Source organism: Eleutherodactylus coqui, chromosome 4, assembly GCF_035609145.1.
Source record: "Eleutherodactylus coqui strain aEleCoq1 chromosome 4, aEleCoq1.hap1, whole genome shotgun sequence".
NCBI lineage: Eukaryota > Metazoa > Chordata > Amphibia > Anura > Eleutherodactylidae > Eleutherodactylus > Eleutherodactylus coqui.
In genome coordinates this window covers 182,496,662-182,524,396 of record NC_089840.1, presented here as the reverse complement: position 1 = coordinate 182,524,396, position 27,735 = coordinate 182,496,662, and the positions used below count along the sequence as shown (strand labels likewise).

Genomic DNA, 27,735 nt, shown 5'->3' with positions numbered 1-27,735 from the left:
TGCAGTATTAGGTGTGCAATTGCATAATTAGTGTGCATGCAATTGCGTATTTTTTATGAATTGCATTCATTTTAATGGGCAATGAAATACGCACTAAAATGCCAAAAATAGGACATGTTGGGTGCGATTTTGCACAGGTAAAATATGCAAAGCAAAAACCATTAGTGTGAGAAGCTCCATTGAAATACATGCAGCTTGATTGCAAAATAGGCACATAATACACTATAAAACAACGCTTGTGTGAGAGTGGCCTAAAGACCCAAACTCTAAAACACATGCATTAGCCCCCCCCCCCCCCCCATACACACACACACACACACACACACACGAACACCAAAAGACAAGAAAAATTAAGCACATAGGAAACATCTGTTAGAAATCTGATCACTGGAGAAGCCTCCTTTCATCAGTATTGTCCATTTTTTGGTTTTCTTCTTTCTGACCGTTATGACATCTTCCAGCCACCACTTACATCTGCATGCTCTTCCTATCCGGCCACTACAATCTCCTCTCAGTGCTACCTACACACCAACAGTGCCCCCCTCTGTTGTCTCCCACAGTTACATCACGTCCCTCCGTTTTTCCCCATTCAGTTAATAGTGCTTCCTTCTACCCTTTCCACACTTACAGTACTGCATCCCCCATGAGTCCCCCAAACACTCACAGTGTGCCCCCAGGGGCATACTGAAGGCCCATGGGCCCTGGCGCCAAAAAAAGGAAAGTTTGCATTCTGTTAGTGTTTCTGGTTATTTACAAGAACAAATAGCGCACAGTCTGCAGCATTAGCTGTTCTGTGAAAAAACAGAAACCAAAGCGAGACAGAGGCGAATTGAAAGATTTCCATTTTTTTTTAAAAAAGCATTGAAATCAATAGGGGAAAAAGGAAGCATTTCATTCTGTTGTAATTCCGTTTCTCTGCTCCAGGAATGAACACAGAGCTGGAAAGCCCTAATAGAGCCCTAATGCAGATGTGAACAAACCCTATTGGCCCTGGGCTGTATGAAGAATGTGGGCCTCCACAAATCTGAAGATTTAAAAGGATCTGATGCTTATTAAAGAGATATGGTATCAGAAATAGGCTTACTACATGTGCCAGAACTGAACTTACTACAGAGATACAGTACCAGAAGCCGGCTTATTACATACATACTGTAACAAAAGTCCTCCAGGGGGTGGGTCGGCAATGACACTCTGGACTAGAAAATGCATAAAACTTACTTCAGTTTTATTCTTTAAAGTACACTCCAGGCAATAGCAACAGAAAAGTCCATTCAACGTAGCACATGCAATGATACACCACGCAGGATGTTCAGAGGTTTCCTCAGGTTCACGCTGTAAAGTTGTATTCCCTCCTCAGCTTGTCAGACACTGACTCCAAAGACCTGCAGTCTTTTATACCACAGTAACGGGGTCAGTGCCTACTGCTGAGTTTTCTGAGAACCAAGCTGAAGTTATGGACTGGATCGCCACCCTGTCCAGACCAAGAGCCTGGGAGGGAGATACACTCCATCCACAACTTCACCCCTTAACTGCCTACAATACATATAGCACCTGAACCAAACTTACTACATAGATACAATACCACAACCAAGCTTACTATATAGACACAATATCATAACCAAGTTTATTCTGTGTGACGTTAGCCTAATAGTTGGGCTCCATTTGGAGGTCCTGTTACTGATTTCGGTTTCAATCCCGAACAAAATAGCACAGTACTATTCCATCTGCTAGGCATCATTCAATTTCGTCAGAAGATGGATCTGTTTGTTCACTGGATTCTGCTCTGCTGTTGCTATGCTGAGCAGGAAATCACATAACTGCCCATAGACATATAGTCCATAGAGACACACAGCTGCCCATAGGCTCAGCAAAGGAGTGACACTGAGTTCCAGTGGATGGAGGTGCGGAATCACTGGGGAAAGGTGGTTGGAGCACTGACACTTCAGTTAATGTTGTGAGGGAAATATCTGGATCGAGCTCCGTGACTTTGGGGCCAGGTCGCAATTGCGACCCCTGCAACCCCTATAGCTATGCCACTGGATTCATCATCCAGTTGCCAACACAACTCTGCTACATCGCCGGCTTGCCTGCACAGTTAAGCTGCATCATCCAGATGCCTGCACAGCTCAGCTATATCAGCATGCTACCTGTACAACTCTCCTAAATGGTGATCGCTTATCTGATCGCGGTTCTAAGGATTCACGAAACAGCACCCGAGGTAGGTGCCATTACAGCATTACACAAGGTCAAATAGATAGATGCAATACAATGCAATATTGAAGTGTATTAGAAGAAAGATCATTCCTAATGAAGTTTAAGTCCCTGAGTGGGACACAAAGGAAAAGTTGAAAAAAGTTTAAGGAAAATGTTGAAAACTATAAGGGCTCAGTCAGATGATCGAATTTTTCACATATGTATAGGCACGGGAAAAAAGTTGCAGATCATGTGTATAAAAAAATTGCGTGACCGGGTGCATTTGCATTCACGTGTCCTATCTTTTGCAGGTGGAAATTTTAAGCACTTCTAAAAAATGGACATGTGACGGCATTGGTTCTAATAGAGCGGTTTTTAAAACGCACCTAAACATGCTTGAAAAAAACGCTCATCTGATTGAGCCCTAAAAGCCAACCCCTTTCCTCCCTTATAATGTAAAATAATAATATAAAAAAAACTTAACAAAATTGCTTTTGCTGCATTCGCAGCAGCCCTCTTTAAACAGTGCATTATTTAACTTGCACAGTGAAGGTTGTGAAAAAAATATATAAAAAGTATGGTTAAAATTGCAAATTTTGCATATACAGCCTAAAAAAGCAAAACAACAATAGAAAGTGATCAAAAGTCACCAAATCCTACCATTAAAAAGTAAAGCTTATCTCCCCAAAAAAGCCCTCACACATCTCCACCAATGTAAAAAAAATGGTAGAGGTCTTTGAATGCAGTGATAAATCATTCTTAGGGCGAAAACAAAAGGCTGTATGCACAACTACATTTGCGCTTTAGCACATGACTCTGAATAAAACAGTGGGAAGAGAAGTCCTGCCCTGTAGTATTAACTACATGCAAGAAAGATAGGGCAAATCCTATTATGTCTTGCCCGTACTACCACCCGGTGAGAATCCCACTAGTGAAAACGAAACCATTGAAATCAATGGTTCTGCTTCGTCCCGTTACACGGTCGTGATGATCACGGCCACATAACGGAACTAAGTCACGCCCATCTGAAGAAGCCCTTAAAGTGTTTCTACTGTGCAAATATAGAAAACATTAAAAATCATCAAAAAAACTATATGAAGTTGTTATCGACATGACCGTACTGACTCACAGAATGAAGCTAATGTTACGCCACATTGTGATTGTTGTAGAAAAATAATTCAAAAAGTTAGACTTGCAGATTTTATTAATATTGTCTCCATATAAAAATGGAATAAAAGGCGATCAAAATGTTATACATTTCAAAACCTGGATGAGTAAAGAGTACAGCTCATCCTGTAAGAAACAAGCCCCCTGCAGCTCTACTGCTGGAAAAATACAAATGTTCAAAAATAGCAAAAACGCAAAAGCATCTATATAAACTTGGACTCATAATTGTGCTGAGCCAGAGAATAAAATTATTGTGTCACTTATTCTGCACGATGAATGGCGTAAAAATGGCACTCAAAAATAAAACTCAAAAAACAACTGCGGAATTTTTTCTCCAACCCTATCTCCCCAAAAATTAATAAACCGTATGTAATACATTATATGTACTCCAAGATTATGCCATTTACAATAAAATGACAGATCAATTAAGTTCTAAAAAATGTTATAACTCTAGAATTGCAAAAAAAAAAAAAAAATTTCAAAAATCAGTTGGTGATTAGAACTAGAGATGAGCGAACGTGTTCTTCCGAGCTTGATATTCGTGCGAATATTAGGGTGTTCGGGATGTTCGTTATTCGTAACGAACACCATGCGGTGTTCTGGTTACTTTCACTTCCTTCCCTGAGACGTTAGCGCGCTTTTCTGGCCAATTGAAAGACAGGGAAGGCATTACAACTTCCCCCTGTGACATTCAAGCCCTATACCACCCCCCTGCTGTGAGTGGCTGGGAAGATCAGGTGTCACCCGAACATAAAAGTCGGCCCCTCCCGCGGTTCGCCTCAGATGCCGTGTGAGTTAGATGAGGGACAGTGCTGTTTGTACCGGAGCTGCTGTAGGGAAAGAATTGGTAGTTAGTGTAGGCTTCAAGACCCCCCAAAGGTCCTTATTAGGGCCACTGATAGCTGTGTGTTGGCTGCTGTTAGCAGTGGCAATTTTTTTTTTCCTCAAAATCGGCTCTGCAGAGCGTTGCACCTGGCATTAGGGACAGAAGTGCTGCATAGGCAGGGAGAGTGTTAGGAGTGAGTGTAGCCTTCAAGAACCTCAACGGTCCTTTCTAGGGCCATATTTAACCGTGTGCAGTACTGTCCAGGCTGCTGTTAGCTGTGCTGCATTTTTTTTTGCTTCTCAAAATCGCCTCTGCAGACCATTGCACCCTCCATTGATACTGCAGGGAAAGAATTGTATAGGCAGGGCCACAACACAGTTATTATTCATAGAATATACGCAGTGCTGCCTTTTGCTTGTAAAACAAGTGAAAATAATTCTATTTGTCCTGCCTCTGTCCGTCCTAAGGGCGGTGGATACGTGTCGGCTGCGTGTGCAACCTGTAAAAATCAGACGCACCCAGCTACGTTTTACTCCTGGCTTCGCCATTTGCTTTCCTTAATTGGGAAAAAAAATACCTGCTCTGCCACAGTTAATAACTCTGCTACCCTCACGTTCTGTGACACATTAGCAGGAAAACAGCACAGTTATTAAACTTAGATTATTCATTCACTAGAGGCAGTGGGGCCTTTCGTTTTCAAAAAAGGGAAAAAATTATATTTGGCCTGCAGTCTTGCGCCAATTTATTAGCTGCCTGTGAAATCAAATCACTGGTAATACAGCATGCTGAGGGGTAGGGGTAGGCCTAGAGGACGTGGACGCGGCCGAGGACGCGGAGGGCCAAGTCAGGGTGTGGGCACAGGCCAAGCTCCTGATCCAGGTGTGTCGCAGCCGACTGCTGCGCGATTAGGAGAGAGGCACGTTTCTGGTGTCCCCACATTCATCGCCCAATTAATGGGTCCACGCGGGAGACGGTTATTAGAAAATGAGCAGTGTGAGCAGGTCCTGTCCTGGATGGCAGAAAGTGCTTCGAGCAACCTATCGTCTACCCGCAGTTCTGCGCCGTCCACTGCTGCCAATCCGAATCCTCTGTCTGCTGCTCCTCCTTCCTCCCAGCCTCCTCACTCCACTACAATAACACCTGCTCAGGAGCGGGAACACTCCCAGGAACTGTTCTCGGGCCCCTGCTTAGATTGGGCAGCAGCGGTTCCTCTCCCACCAGAGGAGTTTATCGTCACTGATGCCCAACCATTCGAAAGTTCCCGGGGTCCGGGGAAGAGGCTGGGGACTTCCGCCAACTGTCTCAACAACTTTCTGTGGGTGAGGAGGACGATGACGATCAGACACAGTTGTCTTGCAGTGAGGTAGTAGTAAGGGCAGTAAGTCCGAGGGAGCAGCGCACAGAGGATTCGGAGGAAGAGCAGCAGGACGATGAGGTGACTGACCCCACCTGGTGTGCAACGCTTACTCAGGAGGACAGGTCTTCAGAGGGGGAGTCAAGGGCATCAGCAGGGCAGGTTGCAAGAGGCAGTGCGGTGGCCAGGGGTAGAGGCAGGGCCAGACTGAATAATCCACCAACTGTTTCCCAAAGCGCCCCCTCGCGCCATGCCACCCTGCAGAGGCCGAGGTGCTCTAAGGTCTGGCAGTTTTTCACAGAGACGCCTGACAACCGACGAACAGTGGTGTGCAACCTTTGTCGCGCAAAGCTCAGCCGGGGAGCCAACACCAACAGCCTCACCACCACCACCATGCGCAGACATATGATGGCCAAGCACCCCGCAAGGTGGGACGAAGGCCGTTCAGCGCCTCCGGTTTGCACCCCTGCCTCTCCCCCTGTGCCCCAACCTGCCACTGAGATGCAACCCCTCTCTCAGGACACAGGCACTACCGTCTCCTGGCCTGCACCCACACCCTCACCTCCGCTGTCCTCGGCCCCATCCAGCAGTGTAGTTCAGCGCACCGTCCAGCCGTCGCTTGCGCAACTGTTGGAGCGCAAGCGCAAGTACGCCGCCACGCACCCGCACGCTCAAACGTTAACCGTCCGCATAGCAAAATTCATCAGCCTTGAGATGCTGCCGTATAGGGTTGTGGAAACGGAGTCCTTCAAAAGTATCATGGAGGCGGCGGCCCCGCGCTACTCAGTTCCCAGTCGCCACTACTTTTCCCGATGTGCCGTCCCAGCCCTGCACGACCACGTCTCCCGCAACATTGTACGCGCCCTCACCAACGCGGTTACTGCCACGGTCCACTTAACTACGGACACGTGGACAAGCACAGGCGGGCAGGGCCACTACATCTCCCTGACGGCACATTGGGTGAATTTAGTGGAGGCTGGGACAGAGTCAGAGCCCGGGACCGCTCACGTCCTACCCACCCCCAGAATTGCGGGCCCCAGCTCGGTGGTGGTATCTGCAGAGGTGTATGCTTCCTCCACTAAAGCACCCTCCTCCTCCTCCTCCTCCTCTGTCTCGCAATCAAGATGTGTTAGCAGCAGCATGTCGCCAGCAGTCGGTGTCGCGCGGTGTGGCAGCACAGCGGTGGGCAAGCGTCAGCAGGCCGTGCTGAAACTACTCAGCTTAGGCAATAAGAGGCACACGGCCCACGAACTGCTGCAGGGTCTGACACAGCAGACCGACCGCTGGCTTGCGCCGCTGAGCCTCCAACCGGGCATGGTCGTGTGTGACAACGGCCATAACCTGGTGGCGGCTCTGCAGCTCGGCAGCCTCACGCACGTGCCATGCCTGGCCCACGTCTTTAATTTGGTGGTTCAGCGCTTTCTGAAAAGCTACCCACGCTTGTCAGACCTGCTCGTAAAGGCGCGCCGGCTCTGCGCACATTTTCGCAAGTCCCACACGGACGCTGCCACCCTGCGCACCCTGCAACATCACTTTAAGCTGCCAGTGCACCGACTGCTGTGCGACGTGCCCACACGGTGGAACTCTACGCTCCACATGTTGGCCAGGCTCTATGAACAACGTAGAGCTATAGTCGAATACCAACTCCAACATGGGCGGCGCAGTGGGAGTCAGCCTCCTCAATTCCTTTCAGAAGAGTGGGCCTGGTTGGCAGACATCTGCCATGTCCTTGGTAATTTTGAGGAGTCTACCCAGGTGGTGAGCGGTGATGCTACAATCATTAGCGTCACCATTCCTCTGCTATGCATCTTGAGAAATTCCCTGCAAACCATAAAGGCAGCTGCTTTGCGCTCGGAAACGGGGGCGGGGGAAGACAGTATGCCGCTGGATAGTCAGGGCACCCTCCTGTCTATTTCTCAGCGCATACAGGAGGAGGAGGAGGAGCATGAGGAGGATGAGGAGGAGGGGGAAGAGACAGCTTGGGCCGCTGCTGACGGTACACCGGCTGATTGCCTGTCATCCTTTCAGCGTGTATGGCCTGAGGAGGAGGAGGATCCTGAAAGTGATCTTCCTAGTGAAGACAGCCATGTGTTGCGTACAGGTACCCTGGCACACATGGCTGACTTCATGTTAGGATGCCTTTCTCGTGACCCTCGCGTTGCACGCATTCTGGCCACGACGGATTACTGGGTGTACACACTGCTCGATCCACGATATAAGGAGAACCTGCCCACTCTGATTCCCGAAGAGGAAAGGGGTTCGAGAGTGTTGCTATACCACAGGACCCTTGCGGACAAGCTGATGGTAAAATTCCCAGCCGACAGCGCTAGTGGCAGAAGGCGCAGTACCGAGGGCAAGGTAGCAGGGGATGTGCGTAGATCGAGCAGCATGTACATCCCAGGCAGTGCAACAGTCTTTAAGGGCCTGGCCAGCTTTATGGCTCCCCACCAAGACTGTGTCACCGCTCCCCAGTCACGGCTGAGTCGGCAGGAGCACTGTAAAAGGATGGTGAGGGAGTACGTAGCGGATCGCACGACCATCCTTGGTGACGCCTCTGCCCCCTACAACTACTGGGTGTCGAAGCTGGACACGTGGCCTGAACTAGCGCTGTATGCCCTGGAGGTGCTTGCTTGTCCTGCGGCTAGCGTCTTGTCGGAGAGGGTGTTTAGTGCGGCTGGGGGAATCATCACAGATAAGCGTAGCCGCTTGTCAACCGACAGTGCCGACAGGCTAACACTCATCAAGATGAACAAAGGCTGGATTTCGCCAGACTTCTGTTCTCCACCAGCGGACAGCAGCGATACGTAAGCAATACGTAGGCTGCACCCGCGGATGGAAGCTACGTTCTCTCTCACCATCCAAAACGGGGACATTTCTGCTTCATCAATCTGTGTCTAATATTCCTCCTCCTCCTCCTGCTCCTCCTCCTGAAACCTCACGTAATCACGCTGAACGGGCAATTTTTCTTAGGGCCACAAGGCTCACTCAAATAATTTTTCTGAACAATTTTTATAAGTTTCAATGCGCTTAAAAGCGTTGGAACTTTAACTTGAACCAATTTTTCGTTACACTGGGCTGCCTCCAGGCCTAGTTACCACTTAAGCCACATTAACCAAAGCGATTAATGGGTTTCACCTGCCCTCTTGGCTGGCCATGGCCAATTTTTGGGATGTACATTAGTACTGTTGATACAGCAATTTTTGTGGGCCCTCGCCTACAGTGTAATCAAATTAATTTTTAGCCCACCTGCATTACAGCTGACGTTACCTCAGCTGTGTTGGGCAATGCAATGGGATATTTTTATGTACCGCCGGTGGGTTCCAGGGAGCCACCCATGCTGTAGGTGCACACGGAGTTTTTAATACATGTGTCCACTTCTAAAGAACCCCAGTCTGACTGGGGCATGCAGTGTGGGCCGAAGCCCACCTGTATTACGCACGACATTACTACCTCAGCTGTGTTGGGCAATGCAATGGGATATTTTTATGTACCGCCGGTGGGTTCCAGGGAGCCACCCATGCTGTAGGTGCACACGGACTTTTTAATACATCTGTACACTTCTAAAGAACCCCAGTCTGACTGGGGCATGCAGTGTGGGCCGAAGCCCACCTGTATTACGCACGACATTACTACCTCAGCTGTGTTGGGCAATGCAATGGGATATTTCTATGTACCGCCGGTGGCTTCCTGGCACCCACCCAGGCAGTGGGTCCACAGGGAGTTTAACCTACATGTGTCCACTTGTAAAGAACCCCGGTCAGACTGGGGCATGCAGTGTGGGCCGAAGCCCACCTGTATTACGCACGACATTACTACCTCAGCTGTGTTGGGCAATGCAATGGGATATTTCTATGTACCACCGGTGGCTTCCTGGCACCCACCCAGGCAGTGGGTCAACAGGGAGTTTAACCTACATGTGTCCACTTCTAAAGAACCCCAGTCTGACTGGGGCATGCAGTGTGGGCTGAAGCCCACCTGCATTAAGCACGACATTACTACCTCAGCTGTGTTGGGCAATGCAATGGGATATTTTTATGTACCGCCGGTGGGTTCCAGGGAGCCACCCATGCTGTAGGTGCACACGGAGTTTTTAATACATCTGTACACTTCTAAAGAACCCCAGTCTGACTGGGGCATGCAGTGTGGGCCGAAGCCCACCTGTATTACGCACGACATTACTACCTCAGCTGTGTTGGGCAATGCAATGGGATATTTCTATGTACCGCCGGTGGCTTCCTGGCACCCACCCAGGCAGTGGGTCCACAGGGAGTTTAACCTACATGTGTCCACTTGTAAAGAACCCCGGTCAGACTGGGGCATGCAGTGTGGGCCGAAGCCCACCTGTATTACGCACGACATTACTACCTCAGCTGTGTTGGGCAATGCAATGGGATATTTCTATGTACCGCCGGTGGCTTCCTGGCACCCACCCATGCTGTGGGTCCACAGGGAATTATAAATGCATCTGTTTCCACTTATAAAGAAACCCAGTCTGACTGGGGCATGCAGTGTGGGCCGAAACCCACCTGCATTAACCCTTTCCAGTCCACTGTGTGACCTGTGAAGACATTAGGGTTTAAGGCTGTACAGCTCCGTTGTTGGTAGACGTCCGTCGGGGTTCTCTTACTGTATATTGCCAGCCTCTCTGCTGTCGGAGCCTATTCTACGTGTCAGCTCATGCAGTACTGGCTTTAGCCAGCATATAGCGCCGTTGTATAACGGCAGAAAAAGAGTAAGCCCCCTAGGAAAACCATATACAAATTGGATTGGAAAGGGTTAAGCACAACATTACTACCTCAGCTGTGTTGGGCAATGCAATGGGATATTTCTATGTACCGCCGGTGGCTTCCTGGCACCCACCCATGCTGTAGGTGCACACGGAGTTTTTACTACATCTGTACACTTATAAAGAACCCCAGTCAGACTGGGGCATGCAGTGTGGGCCGAAGCCCACCTGCATTAAGCACGACATTACTACCTCAGCTGTGTTGGGCAATGCAATGGGATATTTCTGTGTACCGCCGGTGGGTTCCAGGGAGCCACCCATGCTGTGGGTCGACAGGGACTTCACAATAGGGAGTTGTACCTGCCTGTGTCTATGAATTAAAAAGCCCGGTCTGACTGGGGCATGCAGACACCTTGACAGAATGAATAGTGTGTGGCACATAGGTTCCCCATTGCTATGCCCACGTGTGCAGCTCCTGATGGCGGTGGCACAGGATTCTATTTCTCATTGCTTCTGTACAGCATTGTGGGCTATCGCTCCGCCACTTTTAAAGAGGGTCGCTGCCTAGCCGTGCCAACCTCTGCAGTGTGTGCCTGCGGTCCCTCGTCATGGCAGACGCAATTCTTAATAGACATGAGCGTGGTGTGGCATGAGGGCAGCTGAAGGCTGCCCAGGGACACTTTGGTGTGCGCTGTGGGGGGGAGGGGGGGCGGTTGGGCAGCATGTAACCCAGGAGAAGTGTCAGTGGAGTGTCATGCAGGCAGTGATTGTGCTTTGTTGGAGGTAGTGTGGTGCTTAGCAAAGGTATGCCATGCTAATGAGGGCTTTTCAGAAGTAAAAGTTGTTGGGAGGGGGGGGGGCCCACTCTTGCCGGTATTGTGGCTTAATAGTGGGATCTGGGAACTTGAGATGCAGCCCAACATGTAGCCCCTCGCCTGCCCTATCCGTTGCTGTGTCGTTCCCATCACTTTCTTGAATTGCCCAGATTTTCACACATGAAAACCTTAGCGAGCATCGGCGAAATACAAAAATGCTCTGGTCGCCCATTGACTTCAATAGGGTTCGTTGTTCGAAACGAACCCTCGAACATCGCGGGAAGTTCGTTCCGAATAACGAACACCCGAACATTTTGGTGTTCGCTCATCTCTAATTAGAACCTAAAAATAACAGTCATTAAGGGGTACAAGTTGTATATTTTAATGGCTGCACTCTGGAGCACACATACATTTTTTTTGCTGTGGGGGATAATGATAAATCCACCCAGAAATTCTGCCATTGTTTGGGGTGTTTTGCTTTTACAGTGTTTGCCATTTGCTAATAACCTGATAAATTTCCTATCTGATCGGCACGAGTTTGAAGAAACTTTTTTACACTGAAAACACATTTTTAAAGAAAAACAACTGACTTTGTATCGCTGCATTCTAAAACCCAGAACATTTTTATCTTCCCGGTAACAGAGCTCTCTGAGGCCTTACTTTTTCCGCAGAGAGTTGTAGTTTTTATTGGTACTATTTTGTGACTGATGGATTCTTTTTTTATTTAGCTTTTTGGGAGGGGAACAAAAAAAAAATTGCAATTTGAGTTAGTTTTTAAAATTATGTTTACAGCGGTCACCAAGCAAGATTAAGTAGCAAAATATTTTCATTGTCTGGGTTGTTATGAATGCGGTAATACCCATTATGTGTTACATTTTCAGAATTTTATGGATTTAAAAAGGGATTTTGTGGGGAAAAAATGCATATATTTTGTTCAAACTGGATTTTTTTCTTTCAATTAAAATCTTTATTGAACTTTTTTTTTTTATACACAATTTTTCAGTCCTTCCAGGGGACTTGAAGATGTAACCATTTGATCACTAGGATAATACACTGCGTTTTACTACGTCAGCAGCCTATTAAACTCTGCAGGAGTAGAGGTCTAATAGGCTGAGTTACATGACAGAGATGGAGGCCTTTGTCAGTCTTCCGTCTGCCATGAGAATCTATTGGTACACTGCAGGTGCTGATAGGTGACAGAAGTAGCCCCCTGCCCTTGTCATCTGCTTACATGCTGCAGTTGCTATTGAATGTGGCATGTAAGGGGTTAAACTGTCAGGATAGGTTTCTCCATTCCTGACTGTTGGAGCAGGAGCCTGGCTGTCTGTAGACAGCTAAGCCATAGTTTTATAAAGATGTTTGTGCAGGATTAAAGTCCATTAGTGAGATCAGGAAAAAGGCATAAGGAGTTACTGTACTATAATATAGTGTGATTGTTCTCAGTGAGAGAAACCAAGTAATCTTGTAGATATGATACCTTTTAATGGCTAACAAAAATACATGATGTTACAGCGAGCTTTCGGATCTTCTATCAATCCTAGAGTATAAACCAGCTCTCTATGCACAGACTTCCTGCTGACCCTGTGACAGACATACATAGTAGCCAATCAGAAGAGGCAGAGCTGCAGGCAAAGGGAATAACAACCTGAACCAGTGATGAGACAGGAGATGTGTTTCAGACTATCATAGACTGTCCCCTTGATCCCTTGAAAAATCGAAACACACACCAGAGTTGGTTTATTATTTGCTAATTTTGCCACTTTATTTATGTGGCTATTTAACACATTTTGCGCTTTTTGCATTTGCATTATGCAGTTTTAGACATATACTCCTGTATAAAGAGATACTATTTTTTGCATCACTTGTACCTTATAGTTACTATTATGATAAGAAAATTATATTAGATGTTATGTATAATAAATAAAAAAAAGCACCTGGTGCAAACACAGACCCTCCAGTGACAAAGTCACAGGTAGGGAACCAAATGCCAAAAGATGAGCACATTCAGAGGAAAGGGCGCACTGCCCGCAGGACGCTAGAACTGATGATTTAGTACTATATACAGTATATGACCTCATGTCATATATATAGTAGTAATTCATATGTTCTGCTTATACTTGAGAAAGGGGGTTTTAACACCCGAAATACGTGTCATGTTATCCTAACCCTTCAGGTCTGTATGTATACTATTGGTATTAACCCCTTGAGTGGCGGGTTTCTTACCACCCTGTTGTACCCACCAGGGCAGGTTTTTTAAATGGGCCAATCATTTAATTTCAACTAATTTTCCAGTCGCGTTCCAAGAGCCATAACATTTTCATTTTTCCATTGACACGGCCATATGAGGGCTTGTTTTTTGCGGGACAAGTTGTACTTTTTGATGGCATCATTTTTGGGTATATATAGTGTATTGCATAACTTTTGTGAAAAAATTTGTAGGGAGATTAAGGGAAAAAACAGAAATCCTGCCATTTGTTTTTTGGATTTCATTTTTACGGCGTTCACCATGCAGAATAAATAATGTGATAACATTATTCTCTGAGTCAGCACGATTCCGGCGATACCAAGTTTATACAGTTTTTTTATGTTTTGCTATTTTTGTACATTTAAAACATTTTTTTTCATAAAAGGTTTGCTTTTGTGTCGCCACATTCCAAGAGCCGTATTAATTTTTTTACCATTGCCAGAGCCCTAGAAGGCCTTGTTTTTTGCGGGATGAACTCCAGTCTTCATTTATCTAATTTTTTGGAACATGTAAAATTTTGATCACTTTTTATTCCATTTTTTATAGTGGCAAGATTAACAAAATCTGTAATTCTGGCATGTTTTTTATTTTTATTTTTCACTGCATTCTCTGAGCTGTATAAATAATATATTAAAGTCATTCTACAGGCCAGTACGATTATGCCAATACCAAATTGTAATAGTTTTTTTTCTTTTTCATGACTTTTTCACACTTAAAAAAAAAAGTTTAAATCATCCTCCTTTTACCATATCTATAATTAAAAAAATCTAAATTATAAAAGAAAAATACATATTTGGTATCGCCGCATCTGTAAATGTCTGATCTATCAAAACAGTGCATTATTTACCTGGCACGGTGAACGTAGTCCAAAAAAAAAAATAAAGAACGCCACAAATACACTTTTCAGTCACCCTGTCTCCCAGAAAAAAATGCAATAAAAAATGAACAAAAATTTGTATGTATTCCAAAATAGTACCAACGTATACTACAGGACGTCTTGCAAAAAATGAGCCCTTGCTCAAGTACGTCGATGGAAAAATAAAAAAGTTATTGCGCGCAGAAGATGCAGCAGAAAATAATTTTTAAAAATTAAATGTCTTTGAGATTAAATACAAGTGCTACAGTAAAAAAAGGTTAACACATTTGGTATCGTAGTAATTGTACCGACTCATAGAATAAAGTTATCATGTCATTTTTGTTGCAGTTTGTGCGCCGTAGAAACAAAACGCACTGAGGGATGGTGGAATGTCATTTTTCTTTCATTTTACTCCACTTAGATTTTTGTAAAAGTTTTTCAGTACATTATATGGTACTTTAAATAGCACCATTGAAAAATACAACTCATTCCGCAAAAAACAAGCCCTCATACAGCGTCGTCGATGGATAAATAAAGGAGTTATGATTTTTTAAACGGGGGGAGGAAAAAAAGAAATGGGGGAAGAAGTAAAAAAGGAACCGTGTCATTAAGGGGTTAAATAATGTACTAACTTCCTTCTCTGTGTCATTATGACGCAGGGATACCACATGTGTAATTTTATTTTTAATTTTTCACAAAGTAAAGGGAGACAAGTGTTTTGAATTTTATTTATTTATTTTTTTTTTATAATTTTTTACTTTTTTTAAAACTTTTTTTTATTTTTGTCCCTTTAGGGGACTTCCCCAGAGACCCATCAAGACTCCCTGATCACATTCTGGGGGCCGGGTCCCATGGTGACAGCCCTTTACATGCTGCAATCACATAGACTGCAGTATGTAAAGGGTTAACACAGCAGAGATCAGAGGTTTTCTCTGATCTCTGCTGTAAGAGCTGGTGCCTAGCTGTCCTCTGACAGCCAAGCCCCAGCTCTCCCTGCAACAGAGACCATCGGCTTGCTTCTGACAAGCCGATGGTCTCGATAGCAACCTGTAAACAAAGCAGGACATTAGAATCAGGAGATTGCCGCCATATCGGGAATATCTTCCTGCTTCTCAATGTCCTGCTTTGTTCTCTGTGGGACAGTGCAGGCAGAGCACAATGCCACAGCTTGTGGCATTGTGCTCTGCAGCTTCCATAGTGATGCATAGCCCGGAAATCTTCCGGGTTATATCGCTATGAGCAGTGGGGCTCATCCCGGAAAATTTCCGGGCGTGCCACTCAAGGGGTTAAAGGACCTTTTGGAATTTGGTTCCCCACCTCTGAGTTCGTCACTGGGGGGCCGTGTTTGCACCAGACCCCACCTCTAAGTAAGTTTAATCTAAATTCCTTGAGAATTTACATTTATCAGACAGACCTGAGCAGAGGAGTTTTTTTAATTTATTATACATTTTCTTTTACTACGCCAAGCCAATCCATGGATTTTCGATCCTCCTAGACCAGTGATGGCGAACCTTTTAGAGACCGAGTGCCCAAACTGCGACCATAACCCACTTATTTATCGAAAAGTGCCAAACCGTCAGGCGGCGGGGCTTATCACAACGTATGATTTTACCCCCATTAGTTCAAAAAAGTAAGGGCTCTTTCAAAATATTCAGTGTGCAGATTTTAACTTGGATGCTGAAATGCTGCAGACTGTCCTCAGCAGAAATTTCTGTGGAAAATTCTGCAGCAGTTCCGCATCCAAAAAGCAGTCAAAATCTGCACATTGTCTATTTTGAAACAGCCCTACCCACTTCCCACACATGTAAACATACCCCAGCAGTAATAGTGACACCCCACAGTGGTCCCACTGTAATAGTGACATCCCACAGCGGCCCCAGTGTAATAGTGACACCCCACAGTGGCCCCAGTGTAACAGTGACACCCCACAGCGGCCCCCAGAATAATAGTGACACCCCACAGCGGCCCCTAGTGTAATAGTGACATCCCACAGCGCCCCCCCCCCCTTCCCGAGACCGACATACTTACGCCTTGGTCCTCGTGGAAGCTCTGCTGCTCATCTGTTCAGCTCCTCCCCCTGCTCTCATGGAACCTAAGAGGAGATGTCGGGGGAGGGGGGAAGGGGATCCCGGCAGTACTGGTGTATCTTGACGCCACCGGAAGCTAGGGGTATGACAGGAAGAACATCCCTGTCACATCCCTTGCTCCAGATTGGCTCAATGCTTTAGGGTGCTAGAAGCGTGTGCATGTAGTTTTGCCTGCCGTAGCCAGTTAGGGTGAGGGTTATTTTTCCTATTAGGCTTAGCTTATTTAACATGGCATCATTTAAAGTGAATAAGCTAAGCCTAACAGGAAAACTAACCCCTCACCCTAACTGGGTACGGCACGCAAAACTACATCTAGACGGTACACCTATCAGTTGTGGTGCGCTCTACGCTGTCCTCTTCCAGGGTCAGAGCTGTCCTCCCAACCACACTCACAGCTGTACTCTGTCCCGACGCTCCCTGCCTCGCTACTGTCCTCTATGCCGGGGCCGCTGGCCAGGCTCTCCGCTGCCTGTCCCAGTGCTCCCAGCCTCGCCGCAGTCCTGTATGCTGGGGCCGCTGGGCTGGCTCTCTCCGCCTCGGGCCTGCCGCTCTCAGCCTCACGGCAGTCCTCTACCCCCAGCCAATCAGAAGCTGGGGGGCGTGAATCAGTTGGTTGACAGGTGTATTATGTCGCCACCCCTTACTTCCGGTGGTGACATAATACACCAGTACGTATCCCGGCTGCACACTAACGTCACAGTGTGCACCGGGATAAGCGCCGCTATCAGCACAGATAAGTGAATGCCACCATGGGAGCTACGGCCCCTGCCGGTATTCACTAAAGTGGTGAGCGGCCGATGGCGGCGCGTGCCAGTAGGGAGGGCTCTGCCTGCCGCCTTCGGCACGCGTGCCATAGGCTTGCCACCACTGTCCTAGACACTCTCCCATCTGTGGAACATACAGAGTGCTTCTTCTAATTTTGGGCCTATGGGAATTGGAGGTGTGACAGTTGGCCCCTACCCTGATACAGCTGTTTATACCAGGTGAGTCCCCTTATTCTTTTGTCAGTCATAATTTTATTTGCCCTATTTATAACTCTGAAGCACTGTCCTATTTACACATCTTTTTCTCTATTAGGTATTATGTGTTATTTGGTAGCCACTGCTGTATACTACATTAATATGTGTTCACCTTTAGTCTGCTTTTTAACAATGGCTACATACTATCTGGTTAGTTTTAATGTGATTTTTTTAATAAAGATGAATATATTTTACTTTATAGTGATTGTTTATGCACTGATTCATTTTTTGGTGACGTAGCTGAGACTCTCAGTAGACACTTTAGCTAAACTGTAGATACAAATAACAAAGCTAAAAAGGAGCTAAGCAACATGTACAACCAACAATATGTAGCCAGTAAACACTACTGTAAGGACGGTGGATGTGGAGCCACTGTGTCAACCTACCGGGTAGGTGAAGATCTGATCCAGCACGAATGACATCCAGCCCTAGCATAGGAGGCAAGATACCAGATGAACAGCCCCATATATGGATGTAAACTAGGAAAGGTATCTTGCCCTGAACTGATAACCAGGAGAGGGAGACCCCTGCATACAAGCGGAGCAATCGTCCTGATAATGACGACCCCGCAGTCTTCCTCTAGGCGCTGACATACCCTGGCGGGTCCGAACACCTATAGGGCAAAGATAGAACAATACCAGGGAGTACAGAAACAAAAGGAGGAGGAAGCTGACAAGGATAAACAGAGAAGCAGACAATGGGAATAACAGACCACAGAGTACATGAACGAAGAACACAGAACATAAGCAGACAGCAAGGTAACTGCCGAAGCACCAGCTGCACATGAAGTGGTAGGAACAAACTCTCAACAACACTGCATCAAGGTCTGAATAGCCCAAGGCAGCTATATAGGGCAGTGATTGGAAAAGGTGAATCAGCTGAACAGGAGACTTGAAGCTATTAACCCTAGGAGTGCTGGAACAGAGTGAATATAAGCTCAGAGAACCGATAGAATGGGATGACACCCATGGTTGCCAGACATAGAAGCAGTGGATTGTGTCTAAACAGTGCACCTAACAACTACCTAGAGATCTTGACATATATTATGTTGAAGCTCCTGGTTGGAACAACACATTAAGTTACTTACTGTCTCCTTCACAATTCTGTAGGATAGAGAGACTGAGACTCGCCGTGTCTAATTCACTCTGTTCCAATTTGAAGCTGAAAGTTTCATTATAAACAGGATTTGGCGTGCCAAGAACAGCAGCAGTCTTCTTACTCTTGATAAATCTATTGTGATTCATGAGAGACACTTTAATGTATGCCGAGTCTACAAAAATGAGAAAAGAACAATAAAACGTTAACTATACGTCGCTATTATTATTACGAGGCCCAATTAGAGTCATGTAGTTGTACAAAGCTCAAGGAAACCCGTAAAACTAAACTAGAAGTCACCATGTACCTTGTTCATATGACATGTAGGCAATCATTACATCTACATAAGGGAGTGTTCACACTGACAATAAAATTGTGCGATTTTCACGAGATGCGAAAGTGAGTGAGAATGCAGAATTATGAAACCAATGATTGTCAATGGTTTCATTCCCATTTGCGATGTTTTCACTCCAGCAATGTTGCATTAAAACAATCACAGCATGCCCTATCTTTCTGCGTTTTGCGATTTTTTTTTTTTTTTAAATCACCCACGTTTCTCTATGGAGCTTTCTTTTTATTCCATTGCAATGCACAAACTTGAGATTTTCGTGCATTGTGATGAGTTTTTAACATTAGAAGGTCCTACTTACTTTCGCGCTCAAGAATCATGCAATTTTATCGTGGGCGACGCGATGCGATGTTAGATTATTTTCAGGAAAAAGCATTGCTGATGCTCAAAAAGCACGGAAACAAAGACGTGATTTTGCCGTGACTTTCTCATGGCAAAAATCGCAATCGCCAGTGTGAAGGAGCCCTAAATGTGCCATTTCTGAAGTGCCGTCGAGGACAGTCAACCTATTGATATGAGCCAAGTATGCATAAACCACTTATAATATATATCATCACATTATATATGGTCACTCTACATGCTGTCCAGACTAAAAAGTCTTGAAATTTTTTTTAAATCCCCATTCTGGTGGTAATCATGTGGGCTAATATTGCTGTAACTCTATGGGTACCTTCATACATTGTGAAATTGCTGCGTCCATTCCGCAATGGAGTGCCCACATCAATTTCACAGAAATTCTGCGGTGGCGAAATTTGCACCTAAATGATGTGGATTTTTTTTAAACTCATTTAATTAAAGAATAAAAACAAATCTGTTCAGATGATCGCAGGATAATATGTTGCTTCATGAGATAAATAAAATAAATATTTATAGAACAATGAAAATTAGTGTTGTGATTAATTACCGTTTACAACCAAAGAGCTTCTGTCTCACATGCTGATAAGTCATGGAGAAGTAAGAATACACAGGAGGGTGAGAAGGAAATACACAGAGCCGTATCACTGATAGTAATCGCTGTTTCTACCTCACATAACGGTCATGAAGAGCTTTTTCTGTAAAAGTCATACTAGAAGAATTACATCATATATCCCAAATCGTAGGACATTTTTTAGGTCACTTTCTATTTTTAAAGATATTTTTTTCACAGGGGATACTGTTAACCATATCTCTCCATTGGGCCATAGTAGGAGGACATCTTTCTATGGTACACGCTATTGCCATTGTAACAAGGCCATAAAAAAAAGACATATGTCCAACCAGTTCAGCCTACCTCCCCAATGTTGATCAAGAGGAAAGCAAAAAAAACAAAAAAACACAATGACGTAGAAGCCAGTTTTTCTGAATTCAAGGGCTTATTCACATGATTGTATATTGTCTGCCGTTTTCACGGACGGCCGATATACATTACCATCTGATGTATATTCCCATGGCGTAAAAGCACCCGGCCGGCAAATATAGCAGCGGTATTTTTAAGCTGGGCAGCAAAGATAGTCCTGGAACTATCTTTGTGCCCGGAATACGTCAGCCCCTGCACAGGCTCCTATGGAAGCCAATGATGGCGGCCCGAGAAGGGAGGTGAGAGGGAGTTTAGCAGCGCCCTGCTCCACCCCTTACCATTGCTGGCTGCAGACAAAGGGTGGGGAGGGGCGGGTGCTTAGCTTTGCCCTCCTCCCGCCCACTCCAATTACAAACAGCCAGAGGGAAGGAAAGAGGAGGTGAGCCGGCAAGGAGTAGGCAACGGTATTGAGGCCTCAGTGTATATGCACCAGGCCCATGCCGCCTGAACGGGTGCACGAACATTAGATTTGTGTGCCGGTTCACGTGTTTTTACGGCGCTGGAGGGCGCAAGTCAAAATGTCTACGCTCGTGGGAAAGAGCCCTAAAAGAAATAAATTCCTTCCTGAATCCAACCCTTCTGAAGTAATGAGTGATTTAACATGTTATATTGTAACGCTCAAGAAAGACTTCCAGGCCCCTCTTGTACTCTTTTAGTGAGATCGCTATCACCATGTCCTCAGGCAGAGAGTTCTATAGTCTCACTGCTCTTACAGTAAAGAACCCCTTTTATGTCGGTGTAAAAACCTTCTTTCCTATATAATATAGTATGCCTCCCTGAAGATGTGAGTTTTAGAGCATGCCTGAAATTTTGTGTGTCAGTGATTACCCAGATAGTTTTGGGTAGCGCGTTCCAGAGGATTGGTGCTTCTCTGGAGAAGTCTTGGAGGTGGGAATAAGAGGTTTGAATTAAAAGGGCACTTATTCTGATTTCGTTAGCAGAGCGGAGGACGCGGGCTAGATGGTGAATTGAGAGAAGGGAAGCAATGTAGGGTGGTGCGGTGCTGTGGAGGGCTGGATGAGGGTGGTGAGTTTAAATTGAGTTTTGTATTTGATAGGCAGCCAGTGCAGTGATTGGCACAGGGCAGAAGCATCTGAATAGTGCCAGGACAGGAAGATGAGCCTGGCTGCAGCATTCAGGATGGATTGGAGAGGGGAGAGTCTGGCGCGGGGAAGGAGAACCAGGAGAGAGCAGTGTCCTTTAGTCCAGTGGAGTGAAGCATACTGAGGAGGAGTTTGTGATCAACAGTGTCAAATGCTGCAGAGAGATAGAGGATCATCAGTAGGGAGTGGTCGCCCCTCGATTTAACCTTCAGGAGGTCATCTGACACTTTAGTCAGTGCAGTTTCTGTCGAGTATAAAAGGCAGAAGCCGGACTATAGGGGGTCAGAGAGAGTTTTCTGATAAATAGCTTATAGGGCGGGAGTAAATCAGGCGTTCGAATAGCTTGGAGATAAAAAGAAGGTTAGAGATTGGTTGGTAGTTGGCAGCATCAGTTAAGTCAAGAGGAGGTGTGTGGGAAAAGGGTCGCTAGCGCAGGTGGTGGGGTGAGCAGAGGAAGGCAATCTGGAGACTTCTTCCTCGGTCGTTGGTCTGAATACAGACAGTGAGCAGGAGCTAGATGCAGTACTGACAAGACTAGGGCCAGGGCTAGACTGGGATTGGGAGGTTATTTCCTGCCGGATGTCGTTGATTTTCTTTTTGAAGTAATATATCTATATATAGTTTTTATAGCAGCCCCTTGTTACAGTCACAATCCTGGGTATACATAGATGATGGGAGAGATCTCTGTACTGACCCCAGATATATCTTTACATAGTTGTTAGAGCGCCCCCTTTTTACAGGCCTGGGTATAAATAGATAATGGGAGAGATCTCTGTATTGTCCCCCGATATACATAGTTATTAGAGTGCCTCCTTGTCACAGTCTTTTTGGTAGCTCTACAGCAGTTCCTTGAAGCAGGCCCGTACTTGAGTGTTGTGTTCACCTGTAGAATTTATCCTTGTAAAATTTATAACATTGCTTGTCAAACAAGCAGCTCACCTGCTGTCTTTCTTGGAGCAATGTTTGATTTAGGAGACCTTATGTAGGCCTTCTTTTCTTTTCAGTAACACACCCCTATGCTATGAGTGATCCCCATGACACTATACTCTATTTTGACAAATCTTTTGGATGAGCACAGTGTTCCCCAGATGTATGGCTGTATCCCCATGCAATTTAGGGATCTTTGGTTGCATAAGGGAACGTCTGGCGGGAAAATTGCTTAACCTGATTTTTACTCCCATTGACTTCAATTGGAGTTGGAATCAATCGTTCAGATTCACGATGATTTTGGCAAAATTGGCTTGATCCTGACCCAATTATTTCACTAATTGCTCATCACTATCCAACAAAGACAGTTTTTCTTTTAGTGTTTCATAAACCTCACCATTGAACGATACAGATATTTATAATAGACAGATAATAAGTTCTGCTATTAGAGGGTTTTGTAGAATCATGTAGCCTGTGCTACAAGGGAATTGGACAGGGAGGAAGTTCTGTTCTTGTCGCTTCCTTCCTCTGTTCAATCTGCCATACTGTAGTTCTCTTCTCTATGGATAATCAGATCTTGCTAGAACCAGACATCAGTATCAGCAAATAATGAAAATAAAAGAGGGAGGATGTTGCACAATCTGCAGAATGAAAACTTTTAGGAGTTGTGCATTGTATCTGTGTCTGGTATATTTTGTATATTACTCTAAATGAGCAGCCCATTTACTGCTGTTTTTTGGCAGTTTGTGGATCCAGAGCTAGAAGGGGATCCAGTAGGAATAAGTAGAATAAATCTGTCATTTATATTTCCATATTGTTTGTTTCCACTTTTGGCTTTGGATTGGAAAACTGCCACAAAAACTGCTACAAAAACCTTGTCTGAAACAAACCAAAGACCTCACACAGGCTTTAAACTATCAGATCCATGTCAGATCTTTTCAGCATGGATCTGACAGTTTAATCAACAGCAAAACTCAAAGGCTGGACTCAGAGTTCTGCTGTGCACCTTCTTGTGGAACCACAAGCAGGTTAAGCCCCTTGGACAAATTCACATGAGACTACCAGGTGCAGTGGAAACCATGACAAGAATTGACATGTCATTTTTTCCCCCAACAATGCAGAATTCAGTAATACAGTGCTAAAGGGTCTTACAATTCCTCACTGGAATAGCTAAAGGCTCAGAAGCTTGGGTGCAAAAGTTCAGCTCTTGTATACATCTCCTGTATATAATGACTAGCTGATATACCCGGCTTCGCCCGAGTTAATTTGGTATGGTCTTTATCTGGTGTTCACACGGAAAATCTTATGAAGTCGTGGTTACTTTAGAGATACCAGGAAAAAAATATGTTCACAATTTTGCATGTTCTTTGCGTTACCCAGGAAACACCACTAGGAAGCACAAATGCAACGTTTCCTTTATATAAAATGACATAAGGAAGTGAGAGAATTAGATTACGTACATAAAATTTGGACGCTAATTCTTTTGCGCTTAGAATTGAATAATTGAGTTGGGACCCATTAACTTTTCCAATTCATGACATAATCAATACCTGTGCCAAATCTCAAGTTTCTATGACACCGGGAAGTGAAAGAATTAGATTGAATACGTAAAATTTGGACCCTAATTGTTTTGCGCTTAGAAGTGAATAATCGAGTTCGGACCCATTAGCTTTTCCTATTTATGATATAATCAATGCCAGTGCAAAATTCCACGTTTCTATGACATCAGGAAGTGAGAGAATTAGATTCTGTACGTAAAATTTGGACGGTAATTCTTTTGCACTTAGAATTGAATAATCGAGTTGGTATCTATTAGCTTTTCCTATTTATGACACAATCAATGCCCGTGCCAAATCTCAAGTTTCTATTACAGCAAAAAGTGAGAGAATTAGATTTCGTACGTAAAATGTGGACACATTCTTTTGCGCTTAGAATTGAATAATCGAGTTGGGACCCGTTAGCTTTTCATATTTATGACACAATCAATGCCCGTACCAAATCTCAAGTTTCTATTATACCAAGAAGTGAGAGAATTAGATTTCGTACGTAAAATTTGGACGCTAATTCTTTTGCATTTAGAATTGAATAATCGAGTTGGGACCCATTAACTTTTCCTATTTATGATATAATTAATGCTCGTGCCAAATTGCAAGTTTTTATGACATCGAGAAGTGAGAGAATTAGATTCCGTACGTAAAATTTGGACGCTAATTCTTTTGCGCTTAGAATTGAATTATCGAGTTGGGACCCATTAGCTTTTCCTATTTATGACATAATCAATGCTCGTGCAAAATTTCAAATTTCTATGACATTGGGAAGTTGGAGAATTAGATTCCGTGCGTAAAATTTGGACGCTAGTTCTTTTGTGCTAGAATTGAATAATCGAGTTGGAACCCATTAGCTTTTCCTATTTGTGACATAATCGATGCTCGTGCCAAATTTCAAGTTTCTATGACATTGGGAAGTGAGAGATTTAGATTATGTATGTAAAATTTCGATGCTAATTCTTTTGCGCTAGATTTGAATAATCGAGTTGGGACCGCTTTACTTTTCCTATTTTGGACATAATCTATGCCCTTACCAAATTTCATATTTCTCAAGTTAGAGAATTAGTGGCGAGTCAGTCAGTGAATCAGTGAGTGAGTGAGTGAGTGAGTGAGTGAGTGAGTGAGGGCTTTCGTCTTTATATATATAGATATGAAGCATGTGGGTACACCCTGGATATCTCTTGTATATAATTATGAATGTGCAGCTGGTTTACCTTATACACCTCCCTGTTTATAGTGATATGGACCATGCTGGTATAACCTGGGTATATACTGTATATAATTATATATGTACAGCTATAATTTATACCAGCTATACATAGATGATTATATACAGCACATACTGTCAACATGGTCTGCTGACGCTGACTCTGCTCTCCTCCCCGACACTATCAGAGCACCGCTACCCAGACCAATCACACGGCCGGCAGTGCACTGGTAGACTGCAGTTGTGACCACTCACAACCGCAGTCTCTCAGTGGAAGGCAGGACCGTGCACCGCTGTCTCTCCTCAGTGAGCTATCATTTACTCATGCTAAACCTTGCCCTAGTTCCATGCTCCTGTGTTTCCATGATTGGCTCCACCCTGTGTTTTCCCTGATTAGTCTCCCTATAAAAGCCGGGCCCTGCCAATCCCTCCTTGCATGTTTATTGTGCTAGGAGCCCTCAGCCTTTAGGCCTAATGCACACAGCCGAATTTCCATTGCGTAAAACGCGGCGGAAATCCGCGCCGTTTCACTGCAGCTATTAGGTTCTATTGAACCTAATAGCTCAATGTACATGCTGCGGAATTCCACCACGGAATTCTGCAGCATGAAATTACCTGCAGCATGTCCTATTTGCTGCAGGTATATGCGCAGGCGGCTTTCATTGTAGTCAATGGAAGCCGCCCGTCATGCTATACTTCTGCTGTGCACATTGAATGAACAGCAGCAGATAACCCACCATTAGCTCCAGAAGCAGGACTATGCGTATCTCCCGCCTCCTCATACAGTTCAATGATCAGGATGACTCATCCCCCTCCTGAACATCCTGTCACATCAACTGTCAATCATTTGAGAGCCCACAGGAGACTTTAAGCTAGGAAGAAGGGAGATCCCTAGTGGCCAACACTTTAGTGTGATTATTTCTAGCACAAAAACCTAATTTTAAGTAAACAAACTAAGTAGCATTTTTGCTAGTTATCATACTGGCTATCATATAGGCACAAGTTGTTTGACAAGTTAGTGTCCATAGAATCGGAACTTGTCGTCAGTCCTGAGCAGGTTAAACCAGGTACAGCTGCAGAACAATGAAACAGAGCTCTTTCCAAATCATATGTTGTAATATTGCCTGAAACCAGCATAACTTGAAAAACAGACATGCAAATAGTGTGGGAAATTCCATTGGAAGCATTTCCTATTATGATAAAATAGCAGCTGTTGTTTTGGATGCAGAGCAGCTATAACACAACTTACAGAGATCATTAAGCAAATGTTGTAAAAATCGCTTTCAAATATCATTTGGATGGGCCATATTAATGATTTAATCAAGTCTCTCTACTTTTATTCAGTCAGCCATGTGCAGGATCTATGGCAAAATCTAAATTTACATGTTACCCACAGAATTTCCATCGATTTTGGTACAGATATGCCATCAATTTTACCTTGTTAAATTAAAGTGGTGAAAACCCACAGCGTTTATTAACATGGTGGCTACTGAAAATAACATAATAGTATGCTAGGCTGAAAAAAGACAAATGTTGCAACGGTGAGACAGTAGCCAATATATCCTCACTCTGGGGAAAACAATTCCTTCCCAGCTCCATAATGGCAGTCAAAATAATCCCTGGATCAACATTTGAGATCAACAACCCGCTGGGTATTTAATGTCTATATCCTGTAATATCATAGCGCTCTAAAAAAGCTGTCTAGTCTCCTATTAAACTCCGCTATGGATTTTACCATCACTATATCCTCAGACAGAGAGCTCCACAGTTTCACTGCTCTTACAGTAAAGAACCCCCTTGTGCTGGTGATGAAACCTTCTTTCCTCTAAAGGCCCATTTAGACGGGACGAATGTTGGGCAAACAATTCCCGACACTCATCCTTGCACATACCCACTCTCGTGCTGCTGCACGGGAGCTAGTAACGCTGGCTCACAGCACGTCAGCTGCAGCAGATTTCACTTCTCGCGCTCCCCCGTCCCTCTCCATTAACTTAACATAGCGGCCGTTCAATACTGAAAAGCTGCTGTTTACACTGAACGTTCATCATTCAGCTCATCGTCTATGCTGCATAAACGATGGATGATGAGCTGAACGATGATCATTCAGTGTAAATAGCAACTGTTCAGTGTAAATTGCAACAACACAGGAGCGAGTGTATGCAGGGACAAGTGTCAGGCATCGTTTGCCCGACATTCGTCCTGTCTAAATGGGCCTTTGGCATAGAGGATGCCCTCTTGTTACTGTCACAGTCCTGGGTATAAACAAATCATGGGAGAGATCCCTGTATTGTCCCCTAATGTATTTTTACATAGTTATTTGGTCGCCCCTTAACCATCTTTTTTTCTAGGGTGGATAATGCCAATCTTGATAGCCTCTCTGGGTATTCAACTTCCTCCTTCATTAGGGAGGTGATATTTAGTGGAGGGTTCATTTTATCCCCCTGCATCTCTTGTAACATGTCTTTTTCTCTCATGAGTACACTTGAGAAAAAGCTATTTAATAGATTTGCCTTCCCCCCATCATCTTCTAAGATTTCTCCTGCATTATTTGTTAAAGGGCCAGTGCTTTCAGTGCAAATCCTTTTACCGTTTATATAATTGAAAACTAGTTTAGGGTTATTTTTGCTCTTTTTGGCAACCAGTCTCTCCTCTTTGGCAGTTTTTATCTTTTCCTTACATATTTTGTTTATTTCCCTGCATATTTTTAGCGCTTCTCTGTCTTTTTGCTTTAGTAATTTAAACGCTTTCTTTTTTTCACTTATTGCCCCCGTTAAAGTCTTGGTTTCCTTTTATTCATAGTTCTTTTATTTTTAAATAACTTCTCTCATTTGTCACCTGTACTGTTATTTTTGAGGACGCTGTCCCATTTAATTTTGCCAAGGG

The 27,735-nt window shown here is 44.6% G+C and overlaps 1 protein-coding gene across 1 annotated transcript in view; it reads right to left on the bottom strand.

Moving 5' to 3' along the window:
• SYT15 (synaptotagmin 15) overlaps positions 1 to 27,735 on the bottom strand; it is an 85,334-nt gene that overhangs the window by 10,159 nt on the left and 47,440 nt on the right. The window contains exon 7 of the mRNA XM_066598739.1: positions 18,376 to 18,558. Within this exon, the coding sequence (XP_066454836.1) occupies positions 18,376 to 18,558 (183 nt within the window). The remainder of the gene's footprint in view (positions 1 to 18,375; positions 18,559 to 27,735) is intronic.